Here is a 12,953-nt window from a genome sequence, read left to right on the forward strand (position 1 = left end):
GCTAGAATGATTTTTTTAATTTTGTTTTTCATCAAGAAAGCTTTCTTAAAAAGGAAAAAAAAAAAAAAGAGCATAATTCTGGAAACTTCCTGGCAGTGAACTTTATGTTACGTGAGATAGAAAATGCCACAACAGAACCAATGCAGTTGAATGAGTTCACAGTTAGTCATCCTAGGGCAAGAAATGTGGTTATAACCATATGCTTTCCTGCAAGAACCAATGAAAAGGCATTCATATTGTTGAAGGCATTTTTCCTTCCAAAAACAAGGAGGGAAAAAAAAATTTGAAAGGTCTGGGTCTTTGCGCTCCAACTGGATTCACACAGTCAGAATCTCACACCTGCTCCGAGCCCTGCCGCGCTGGGAGGCAGCCTCCCCAGATGCTGTACTTTGAACGGTGGGGAGAAAATTAGTTGATTTTTGAGGGGAACAAATATAACACAAAGTTTTGGTCTCGGTGAGCAAGCTTTCAGGAATATTCGCTGGCTCCAGACGCACATCGTAGCTAATACATTTTTCCAAACTTTGGTTTCCTTTCAAAAATTAACAAGTCTGTGAATGAAAAGGTGAGAAACCTGTTTCGGTGGGGAGGTGGAAGGACCCTGGGCTGAGAACCGATCAGCATGCTGCCCTCTGTGAGTGCTGTTCTCCAGACTTGCTTTTCCTCCCTGTCTTTGGTTAGGCAATCTAGCTGTCATTGAACAGTTCACTTAAACAGACTACTTACAGGAATCAAACTATAAGCAGATGATGAATCTGTACTCTTCGTTTCCCCCCTGTGTGTGGATTTGGTCTTGTTCATAACCTCATCTCAGTCCTTATCCAGGCCCCATCGCAAATTCGTGAGCCAGGGGTGCACTATCCCATGCGCCCAGACTGACCACATAGAAAAGCAAGAACTAGACCTGGAGAGTCTGAGGGTCTGATCCACTCTCCACAAAAGCTTTGGGTGTTTGTGCACTGACTTCCAGCAAGGATTGATTCAGTCCATAACAGACTTACAGCCCAGAAAGGATTCAGGTCTGAACTCTTTGTATGCAGGCAAATATGCCCCTGAAAGTTTTTTGGGGGGGTTTTGTTGGGTTGTTTTTGTTTGCTTGCCTCCCTAGAAATAGCAGGAGTAGCCTGATGATTTTTACCTTTAATCATGAACTCTTGTGAAAAAGAACATGCACTCCAGCGTTGGGTGCGTCGGTCAGGTAGCACGTGTGGCATCACAAAGCAGCAGCACTTCCAAGCTCCTGCAAGGCTGCAAACCTCCCAAGCAGAGCATCCCTGCTGCGTCAGGCTCGCCCCTGTGGTGAAAGTTATAGCCCAAACACTTTAAGAGCATAGAATCATAGAATCATTTAGGTAGGAAAAGACCTTTGAGATCGAGTCCAACCATAAAGTTGGTTCAGAGTACTTGTTCCTCTGAACTTCACTGCCGCAGAACGTTTTCATTCAAATTATTTTCATCCGCTGTTTTTTTTCCAGAACAAACATAGAAAATAAATAGTTTCATTTGACTTTATGGAAGTCGTTATCATCAATGTACTTTTAGCCCTCTCTGTGTGCTGTCTTGCATCTCATTTCTGTGTAGTCACACTAGCCTGAATCTGGGTAATCAAGCACGCCCTTTTTCTTATGTCTTGCTGCTTTTCCTTTTTCTCAGATGAATGCGCAACACTTATCCTGGCCTGCTTGTTCTGCCAGTTTTGGGACTTTCTTATAATGCTGCCTGATACCTGTGAACACTGGCTGACAGATACCTGTTGTCCATCCAATAGATACTACCAGACCTCCAACGAAGACCACGCCAACAACGACTGCAACTGTGACTGTGACATTGATTGCAGCCTTTTTGAGTCCTGCCACGAGACTGGTGAATGCCTGGAACTTGCCATGGAGATTTCCGAAGTCTGTTATCGTTAATAGGAAAATAAGTGACAAAATTGCTCAAAACTGCCTGAAAGTGACCTGACAGAGTACAAAGGAGATTTTTTTTTTTTTTTTTAAGATAACAAGAATAACCAGAGTGTTTGCCAACCAGGACTATGTGCATTGCGCTGCTCCCACCTTGGAGGTCTGGATAGCTGTACCATTCCGGTTGTATGATTTCACAAACCGCTGAAACCAATAAAGGGAAAAAAAGGGGCTTCTCCTTTGCCATAGACGAAAACAGAATTCCTAAGTGCCAAGTGTGCTCGATGCTTTACCCTCTGTCAATTCAAGGCTTTTATAAACCTCTAATTGCTTTAAACACGGATTTCCCCATTCATAAACAGAAGACAAATTAGAACATTATTTTAGGACTGATATGTATTAGTTTATCTTCCTAATGGATTCATACCTAAACATATATTACACATTGTTGGTTATTATTAATAATGTATGATATAGCATCATTTTATAATTAAAAATTTATTTATTCAATCTCTTAAAACACACTCATATGCTTAGTTTAGGTAGAAAAGAAAATTAAATGAATTAGAAACCATGCTAGCGGTAATTACAGCAAATGTCTCTAAAAATCTCCAGTGAATTTTGTAGAGGAAGCATTTTAACAGGGTAGTGCAATTCGACAGTGTATTAATGTGCGTGCCTATGGTTATGTAATAACAGGTTATGCCTATTGTTCATTAGTTATAGGAAAGGGCTCCTTAAGTGTAATTAGCCTAAATGGGAATTGACTGCACACTTCCAGAGGACAATTACCCCGTGGATAGCCAGTAACTCCTTTGCCTGATTTTCATTTGTAAGATTTCTGCAAGCAGCAGAATATTGCCACCTATTCTAGTGGAAACAGGCACCTCCACCTGTGCACAAAAGATTACAAAATGACAGTATCTATCCTGGCTGTGCTTTCAAACTCCCTCTATCTCTTTTCTGATGGCAGGTCTGATTAATAAAAAGGAAATGCATATTGCACATTACACATATGACAACAAAAGCATGTAAATTCAGCTGCCTGAGGGTGAGGAACGCACGAATTAAGCACAGAGGAAAATACAGAGTTGCTTGCTCACATTAGGTATTTACAGACTAACACCAAAGACAGTGTTTGCTTTGTACAGGCACTAAAAATTCTCCCAAAACCCCCACTGATCTCAGTGCAGAAGTGCCTGGGAAATCCCACACAAGAAACCTGGACGAGATGCTGGGATACTCAGCATTGCTGAAATCATTGAAGCCACTTGTTTAACAATCTGAGTTTCAAACCTGTGGTCCTGACACATGCATATTTATCAGAAACAAAAAATCCTGTGAATTTCCTTTTTCTTTTTCCCCCACTTCTGGAAAATTCTGATTTTCAAAAAATCAGAAAGTAGGTAGAACTGCTAACAATCTTTGTACAGGTACCTTACAAAGCTTAGCGACCTCAGGACAACAAACCTTAGAAACACAGCGAGCAGCCCAGCATACCGTGTTTCTGTGCTCCTTCCAGGACATCAGTGGGGAGTAAAAGAGGTTTGCTTATTTTAATTGTGATGTCACATTGTGAGTTGTAGCCACCTAAAGGAACACAGTCATTAGTCCTTAACTGCCACACCTGCGCCAGCCTGCTGGCTGGGTCTGGACCCAAACCCCAAAACCACTAACCACAGCCATCCAGGAGGCACTGGTTTTGCACACCCTGGGTTGGGCAATGTTGAGTTTTAATACTCCAGCTTGCACTCTCCCATAGATTTTTGATCTTAAATATCCCAATCCTGAGCGTTACAACTGAACTCTCAGTGCAACGTATCGGGCCACGCAGGCTTGGATCATTCCACTTTCTACCATAGGTTGTCCTCGACAAAGTCGCAAGTGGACATGTATGAATGAAGTCACTGACCTAAAGCATTTAAGAGTCAGAAAAGGAGAAAACTTGCCTCACATACCATTTCTTAGGGAAGTGCTGATAGAGATGCACATTGGTCGTCCTTGCTCTTGATGCTGCCTTCCAAAAGGGTAAGTGCAATGGCTGGAAGGCACCCAAAAGAGGAAAACAGAGGGTGGCATACCCCAAAATGCTGCCAGTGAGGGACCCAGAGATGGGGAACTTGTCTTGCAAGCAAGGATGTCTTGTTCCAGTGCCGAGCCTGCAAAGTAATACACGCTGACCGTACTGGGATCACCCATGGCAAGTGAGGTCTCCATGCGTCAGATGGGGAGCTGCATTAAGAACTACTGGCACAAATATTGTTTTTTTTCAACCCTTTTCCTAGGAATCATTATTCAGAAGAGCTTTTTCTCATGTTAATCCATAGGTTGGCAAACTGAGGTCATGTCCACTACAGGGCATGGATATCAGACAGAATTATTATGGTCATGGCCAAAGCCATGGCTAGACAGGATGTCCCAACAATATTAATTGAATCACATCGTGGGATACATTGAGAGCTGTTGTAGTAAATGGTGGTGTTTTAAATAATGCAGCAATATCTCCTTGCCTAAAGTGTACAATAGCACATTACTTGGCTTCCTGTTTTAGGAAGTAGTTTTTTCGGGGCCTTCTGTATGAGCATTGAAACCTTGAAAAACGTGTTATTTTGTACAACGTAGTAAAAGCAGCAGCTTATGATGACTTTGTTTTCTGTCATAAAATTGTTAATTGCAACATAATATTTTCATGCCACACAGGAACCCTTTAATACATTGACGCCAGAGAAAGCCAGTCAGACTTTTCCATTAACTGTTCCAGAAACTGGGTTTGCTCTTTGGAGAACCATCCTATACCCACACCAAACTGACTTCCTAGGCCAGAGAAATACCCATTTATCAGATTTGAACATGAATAGACATTCCAGTGAAACAGAAATATTTGGAACAATTCAAGGCTGTCTCTGTATCTTTTATTTACTGGGAAGGAAGGTCTGAGTGCTTGAGTAGGAGGCGTTTGGGTGGATGGCTGTTCTGAACATGTTGGACTCAGCTGTGCTCCCGGAGAGATGTCAGCTCTGCAGCATGTGAAACCAGGTCCTCAGAACAACAAATAGAAGTTACCATTTTGCAAACGGGAACATCGCTGCAACACGACGCCTCTCCTCAGCACCATAAATGCGCTGACAGATTGGTTGGGGGAAGAGAGAGACAGAGATAATAACGAAGAGCTATATTGCTACCTTCTACAGGAAGGGACCATGGGATGCTCTTTAAGGACCTCCTCTTGGAAATGACCCAGCAGCCTCATCCTTGAGAGGAAAATGCCTTTGCACCTCCTTTCACTGTGTTCTCAGGACACAATACAGATTAGGTTGTAAACTCTTTACAGCAGAAATTGTAATTTGCTAAAAGTTGTACTGCACACAAAAGACTGACAGTGAAAGGCCTCAGGGTGCTTCCAAACGGTCAAAGACCAGTTTTCTCAAAGGAAATTAAATACTCTGACTGAACATGAGCCCTTCCATAAAGTCGTTCTGGTGCCTTACTCCATGCACACTGTGAGTCCCTTTAGATATGGAGCTAACAAAAATTAGCCCATATACACCCCCAAATACAGGGATAGAGCATGTTATATTATCTCCTTTGACTTTCCTCTGCTTCCTAGAGCATTTTGATCATTCACACTCTTTTAAGCAATCACAGCCAGAATGACCAACATCTTCCAAACGCCAGGACAGCACACAACTCTGCCTTAACTCCAGTGCAGCTTAGGGATTCAGGCTGAGCGCTACATCTGAGCTCTAGAAGACTTTGGTTTTCAGGAAGAAAGCAAAATACGGGAACAATTAAGACGTTTGCAATTGTACTTCTCCTATTGTTATGCTTGTACGGTATCAAAAAATGTTTGGTAGTTTTGGACTAAGAATTTACGTATCTATTAAATTTTTCTTTTAATTACATGAAATGGTGGTTTCGTTGCTTCAGTCTTCATCTATGTCAAGTTATATTTTAGGCCTCTTAAAGGCAAGGTGAGTTTCCTATTATGCAAGAAAATAAGTTTACCAAACAGACTGGGTTTTCCAGGCACTGCTCCACTATAATTCACAGTAACTGAGTATTAATCACGATTAATAATCTATCATTCCTGTGGTCAAAGAAAAAAAGGAGGGAATTATTGAGAAGCTGTATTTTCTCTTAGCATACTTCATATAATTGCACAATGGAACAATTCTATGGAACTCATTATTCTGCTGGTAACAATCTAGATTTCCTTAACTTTGCACATGAACAGGAATCGTTACCATCTGATGCATGTTCCATGGCCTGTGCAAAATGAGTTGGTGGGTGCAAGCCAATTCATAATGGATGCGTGCCCATATCACAAAAAACACCATTATAATTGGTACCCTTAGGAAAAATGCCAAGGTCTGAGTGTAAACAGAGCACTTTCTGTCCCAAGAGCTAACTCTTCCGTGGTCAGAGTTGAAGTGCAATAGAAAGAGCAATGCTGGACTGCATCTGCTGCCTCTGTAAAGGGCTTCACGCTCCCGAGGCACCAGTTGGCATCTCATATCCCCTTCAAAATAACAAGAAAAATCACTCTTAAGGGACACACTCGCGCTTCTTGCCCCTGCACCCATTAAAGTCATCATGGAGGTTGCACAAGGATAAAATGAAACAGAGCCAATCATTGTTACAGTACATAATTTGTCTTCTTTCTAGGTGTATCCAGAAAAAAAATAAATCTATTGTCACTAAATAAAAAGTCATGAATCCCCGTTTGAAATTTAAGAAATCTACAAAGCAGAAAATGCTGAAAGTCACTGACATCATCTCCTAGTGCTTTCCAGTGGTGAGCCACCATTCTCTTTGTATTGAAGAGGGACCGTGGACTTCCAACAGGGCAGTTCACAGGCCACCAGAGTATCTTGCTTGTAAAATAAAAAGCAAAAAAAGAAGATGTCTCATGGACATTCTGTTGATGGCCTGCCTGAGCAGAGCAGTTTAAGTGACAAAGTAATATTGGAAAAGTCTGCTTCTTATTAGAAAATCTTGCAATTGGAAGAGTCATTCGCATGCTCATGCCACAGCATATTAAAATGACCATGGTACAAAGACAGGAGAAAACCCCCACCTTACACAAGCACACAAGAAAATCACCATCAATATCATTAAAATTCAGACTCAATTTATATTGCCATTTTTGCCACGATTTCTACGACGTAAAAAATAATGCCATAGAGCAGTAAAGAAAATATTATTAGATCAACTGTATAAAAAGCATGAGTGATTCCATTAGCAAGCACAGCTGAGAAAAGACAGGATTTATATCAAATCTAAATCTGATAAGATTATGCAGCCAAAGTGACGTGTCCATTTTAGAAATCATACAGGAGAGGGACAGGGAAGCAAAACAAAAGTAGAATTTTGATTTTGTGCCTATAAACATGTTTCATCTTACACAACATTTGAAAACCTGATGGAATCATCCTGTTAGACCCTCAGTTTTACACTGAATTTTTTCTAGGTAAACAGCAAGTGCGCAGTTAATTTAAAGGGAGACCCTTTGTTCATCTTTATTGCAGTATGTTTACATCATTCATTCCCTCAGAGAGTCAATGTGCCTTGGCACTTGATACAGTCATCATACTCTCAGGAAACAGAAAAGCTGCCCACAGAACCACAGATTCAGCTCCTGGAGACTTTTGGGGTGCTGTGTCTGCTCCACATGGAAGGTGAAGAAAAATATGCCAAAAATTGGTGTTAAATGGGACAGTCAATTGTTTAAAATAAAAGGATCAGGTTTTTCAATCTGTTCTCTTTTGGAACAGCAGAGCTCTCCCTGCACTTCATGAGCCTTTTCATCAAAAAAGTAGCCAGAAATACCTCTCCCCAAGAGGTGTTTTTGGCTAGTACAATGTCCAACAAAGTCAACTGGGGAGAGAGAGGGAGAGAGACAGGTAAAGGACTAAGAAGCAGAAAGAGACAGGGTAGCGTTAGGTAATGTGACTGATAGCAGTTGTTAACTAGCTCATGATCTCCAATTGATCCCTGGAAGAGTTTTCTCCTGTCAGGGTAATCTTTGTGATTTTTGCTGCACCAGAGGCAAAAGAGCCATGGTATGAAAGCAGGACAAGCATCAGTGGGCCTTTGCCCCAGCTCCTGGACATTTCTGCTTCCCCGCACGCTGCCCACTCCTGTCCTTGTTTACATCCAGATGGTCTCTCTGAATTAAATTTCATTTGCAAGGGATTTCAGCACAGTTCAAAATCAGGAGTGGAGAAGGACGTGCACCGATATTCTTCTTCTCAAAGATATAATCAAATATTAATCCATTTTAAAACGCTCCATTTTACTATGCATTTCGATTTTTCCTATAATCTATAACGCATACACACCATAAAGTCATCACTGAGAGGGGAAGCTGGAAAAATCCAGCTACCTTTCCAAATGGAAATCAGAAGATATATTTTTAGCTACATTAAGCCAACTGCATGCAGCTCTGCACACTTATGTAATTCCAACATAAAAATAATCCATAATATTCCAGAGGAAGAAATCCAATTCTTAGTCAAATAAATTTTCATATAAGTCCATCAAAACCCATTCCAAAAATGTCTCAGTCTCTCTGAGTGCTAGAGTTGGAACAAAAGAGTGAGTCCTTTAAAATGCCTTTGGAGCTTCCAGGGATGTTAAATCTAATTGCCCTTAGCATAGCACCGATCCACAAAGGTTTAAGTCATGGAAAATTTATTTTAGCTTTATAGAAGATATACTATGCAAAGTTTATCATGGCACAGTAAAGTCAGATCTGAGTTACTTTGTGCAAATTTCAGAAAGAAAGAAATTAACCTTTGATGCTTCACTTTGACTAACCAGGACAGAAGAATGTGTCTTCTCATTGCAGACACGCAACATTATATGAAGGTATATGGCACGGAATGGTATGATATGATAAAATATCAATTTGTGCACTTGAGTGTATATATGTACGTAGAAATCCATATTTATACTCACAGGTATTTATAGCAATGCCTTTATGTTCCAAGAAACAAGAAAGGATAGAGAGTGGGCAAAGATTAATTGTGACAGAAACCTCCTTAAGGCAAAGCCAGAACCAACATTATTTGTTAATACCTTTAGAAGCTGTACAATTATCAGAACTAAGGTTGAGCAGAAATTTTCCAGTAAAACGGTTGTTCATGACAGAGTGATCCTTCGCTAAAGCAGACCCTGCAGGTCACAGGCAAGGTAACCTTGGGAACTGCTTGTTTCCCTGGAGGGCTCCGTGGGGCTTTGGCAGCCCACAGAAAGAACAACCCGGGTCCTTTCCTGGGATCCTGGGAAGTCCTTAAGATTCAGGTCAACCATCTGTTCCATTTCATTAAAATATAAAATAAGAATTAGAACAGAAACCTCCCTTTTTTTTGCAGAATGTGTTTTCTTTGACAAGACTTCCATGAGTCCTTTCCTTTTCTATCATCTATCTGAACCATTATTTTTCCTCAAACTCCAGGATTGTCTGGTGGAATAAACCCTCCTATCTTTGCCTGTAATGGCTCTGTCATGATCAGTGTTTTGTAGGCATGGGAGGAGACTATGTCTGACCCAGAGAGCTCCTAATTTTAAAGACAAAAGAGGGAGAAGTATAAGACTGTAGAGTCTACAAACAGGAAAGCAGAACAAAGGGACCAAGGGTGGATTTTTTCCTCCAAGAACTTTATTTCTTAGCTAGAAATCTGATCTGCAGTGAGGAGGGTTGAGGGACAAGCCGTGTTTGTAACACATCCAAGGACGCTGTTCCCTCGGTTCAGTCCCCCGGTGCACTCAACACTCCTAATCTGCGTCTACTCTATAAAGGCCCAAGAAAACTTAAGCAGCCTTAAAAAAAAAAAAAAAAGAATTTGCAATGGCACGTCTTCTTAACCAGCATCATGGAAAAGTCATGCTGCTCTGCATATAGCCTTCAGGATTGTGTCTGTAACACTTGAAATCCTGCCCAAGTCTGGCTTCGCTCGCACTAACAGGTACTCTGTGTGCTTCTGCATCTTTTCCTACAAGCAAATGTTGCAACTTTCCTATTGCGACAGCTGTAATAGGCATTCACTTTACTCTGTTTTTCCTTAACACTCCCGATTCCTTTTATATCTAGTTGGGAATACACTCAAGCGCTAATGGCACTTGTTCAGCCATCCAGAGAAGGCACAGCGTCGCCTTTCTAGCTATTTGTATTTCTTCATTTTGGAAATCTGAACTTTGCCGAGATCCAAATGCCTGATATTTAACTTAGATTTGTCCCTCTTAAGGTCAGAAGGCACCATTAAAATTATCTGGCAACACAAGATTGGCATCTACTTGGAGAAAGGAGGTTTTAAATCAGTCATTCCTACCTCTTACTTCTGTTTGGGCAGTAAGAGGATTCCAAGTGCCAGATAATTAAGTCACCACTGACAGATGAGACCGGTGATAGACCTGCATCCGTATGCTATCACTTCTAGTTTGGTAACCTCAAGGGATGTGGCTCATGCTGCACGATAGTGATCTACAGCTGCTGGTGTTTGCTAATCGGTCAGCACAGGCTCCTTCAGCCACCGCCTGATGGAAAAGTCCTAAGGGGCTGAGCAGAAATGTAGCTTTTAAGGCTCCAAAGGCACCATTTCATGGAAGGGGACCTTGTCTGGGGTTTCAGACCATAAAAGCTTTCTGCTGTCAGCACTGTGGGGCGCTTCAAGGTGTAGGGAACAGCATCAGCGCAGCCCTGCACAATGGTAAATAGTCTGAACTGCCTTGTAAGCCACTTCCAAATCTTTGAATCCATGTGTGAAAAATGGCTTGAATGGCATAAGAAGAAATGGCATTAATAAGCCCTATGAAACCCATCGGTAAGGCAAAGCAAGGAGAGCTGCAGGGGAGCTGAGGGAGTCTGGCGACAGCCAGAAAATTCAGAAACTCCTTCAGCAAACAGGGAGAGAGACATACCACCACCCAGGCAGGTCTGACATAAGGGTTTTGAACAGGAGCCTTCAAAGTTTTATTACTAGGCTCCTTTTTGTAAGGCAGGGCACAGCACATACTCCATTTAAGGCTTCTGTGGAGTAGAACCAGAAATATCCAGCCTTGCAAATATCCTCACCAGCCAAGCGCGGAGCCGAGACATGCAAAATGAGCGCCCGTCAGCTCAGTGCCAGCACAACAGAAGGCAGAAGTGCTTCAAGGAACTTGTGACAGGTTCTCTGGATGCACCAATTCGAGACGGGCCAATCCCTGCTCGAAATGTGCAAACTCTCACACTCCTTGGCATGACCGTGCAGCCAAAATGCACATTTTTTAAAGGATTCAGAGAAAACACGACCAAAGGGACAGGAACGCGGAAGAATTTGGCAATGGGAAGCAGATGCTTCCTAGGGAGGAGACAGGACTTAGTTCGAAAAAGGTTTGAGGGAACTTTATATATAGCAATGAAGTTGCTGAAGTCTAATTTATTGCTGAATATCTAACTTCCAGGGAGGACTGTACTGTAAACAGTCACACCTAGGAAAGCAACTCCGCAGAGGTTCACTCTGGGGAGTAAGGCAGCTTAAGTGGTATAAATATCAGTGCGCTGGTTTACCTACAGCAGGTGCTGCTGGCAGACACGGCAGCCATCCATCACAACCCAGGTTACCCATGTTTTGCCGTTTGCTGCTGTCTAACAGCCCCTCTGAAATCCTGGGGGTGGCGTACCAGGGATGCCTGCAGCGAGGGGGTGAGCTGGTGTGCAGGGCTGGAGTGAGAAAGAGAAAGGGAGATGATCCGAATGCGTATAAGGCACAAAACACAGTACAAAGACTGAAGATGAACTCCGAAGTTGCTGGCAAGAAAGAGAAACATGACCATTAGTTTTGAGAAGGGAGGTGGCACAGTCCAGGCTTGTTCCTAGTTAGTGGGATACAGTTTTTAGCTGATCTTTGTCTGACAAATGTAATGGTGCTAAGCACGGAAATGGAAAGAAGATGAAGGACAGGATGACCTGTGAGGGATGGAGTTACCTACCTAAAGGAGAGCGAAATGGCAAGTTTTAGGGGAAAGGACCCAGGACGGGCTAGAAAGTCCTACAAGAGAAGGAAGAGAAAGAACATCACTATTCTCCTTTATTGCACTAAAAATGAGCTTGCCTCCATCAAAGCGATCTGACTTTACTTTCTTCTCATAAGCAAGCATGAAATACATTATTCCAAATGGACCTCAGTTACTTCCTGAGCTGAGCCTTTGCATCCTTCTGTTAAAAAAAATAAGACACTTGTGGTTCTCTGGGCTTCAGCCCTTTTCATACTGGTGTTAATTTTATTTTTCAGGCTGAACAAGATCACTCCTCATTCACATCTTAGGGCCTCCTCATAAAATTAGCCTGGGAAAGCAAGACAATTGGACTGAAAATTGTTGGACTTGCCTTGGCTTTGGAACACTCCTGAAAACCTCATGTTTCCTTGGAAATACTCCCCCTTTGACCAAACTAAACCTGCTCCATTTCCACTAAGTGTCACAAGATCGTACCTCCCTCCAGCGGGACCAGAGAGTTTCCTTCCTATAAAGCCAGGTTTAAAGGCCAGCTGCACTCCCGAGGCTTCAGCAACAGCCTGCAGTCTCCAGCACACCACATGCCAGAAATCAGCATCTATACGGGCTCACAAAGGCTGTAAAACATCTTGTGCAGAGTGGAAAAAAAAAAAATTAAAAAAAAATGCCAGGGAGCTTTGCCAAACACTTTCTGCTTATTTGCACCTATGCCAAATGCTTTGCAGTCTTTTGCAGGGGGCATCAGAAAGTTACCCCGCAGCAGCCCTGGAAGCAGGGACATCCCTTCTGCCAGCACCCTCGGAGAAGGGCTGGGGCAGAGCTCGTGCTCCTGAGGAACTACAGTAGTTTTGAGATGTCTGCATAGAGATTAGGCTGTCTGATGCCCTTGGGGAGAAAACTTTCATCTGAGGCACAATTTAATTCCAGTCCTGCCACAGAATCCATTTGCAGTCCTGCTGACACACACAATGACTCCTGCCTCAGTTCTCCCACCCATAACAAACGTTATTATGTCCTTTACACAGCTGTCTTGGGCACTGAAGGGACATC

The 12,953-nt window shown here is 42.4% G+C and overlaps 1 protein-coding gene across 3 annotated transcripts in view; it reads left to right on the forward strand.

The window, feature by feature from the left end:
* Positions 1 to 1,931, forward strand: part of MDFIC2 (MyoD family inhibitor domain containing 2) — a 48,685-nt gene extending 46,754 nt beyond the window's left edge. For all 3 annotated transcript variants that reach the window (XM_075095465.1, XM_075095467.1, XM_075095466.1), the window contains one exon: positions 1,654 to 1,931. In XM_075095465.1, the coding sequence (XP_074951566.1) occupies positions 1,654 to 1,913 (260 nt within the window). In that variant the 3' untranslated portion in view covers positions 1,914 to 1,931. The remainder of the gene's footprint in view (positions 1 to 1,653) is intronic.
* Positions 1,932 to 12,953: the final 11,022 nt, after the last annotated feature.

This window comes from Phalacrocorax aristotelis, chromosome 6, assembly GCF_949628215.1.
Source record: "Phalacrocorax aristotelis chromosome 6, bGulAri2.1, whole genome shotgun sequence".
NCBI lineage: Eukaryota > Metazoa > Chordata > Aves > Suliformes > Phalacrocoracidae > Phalacrocorax > Phalacrocorax aristotelis.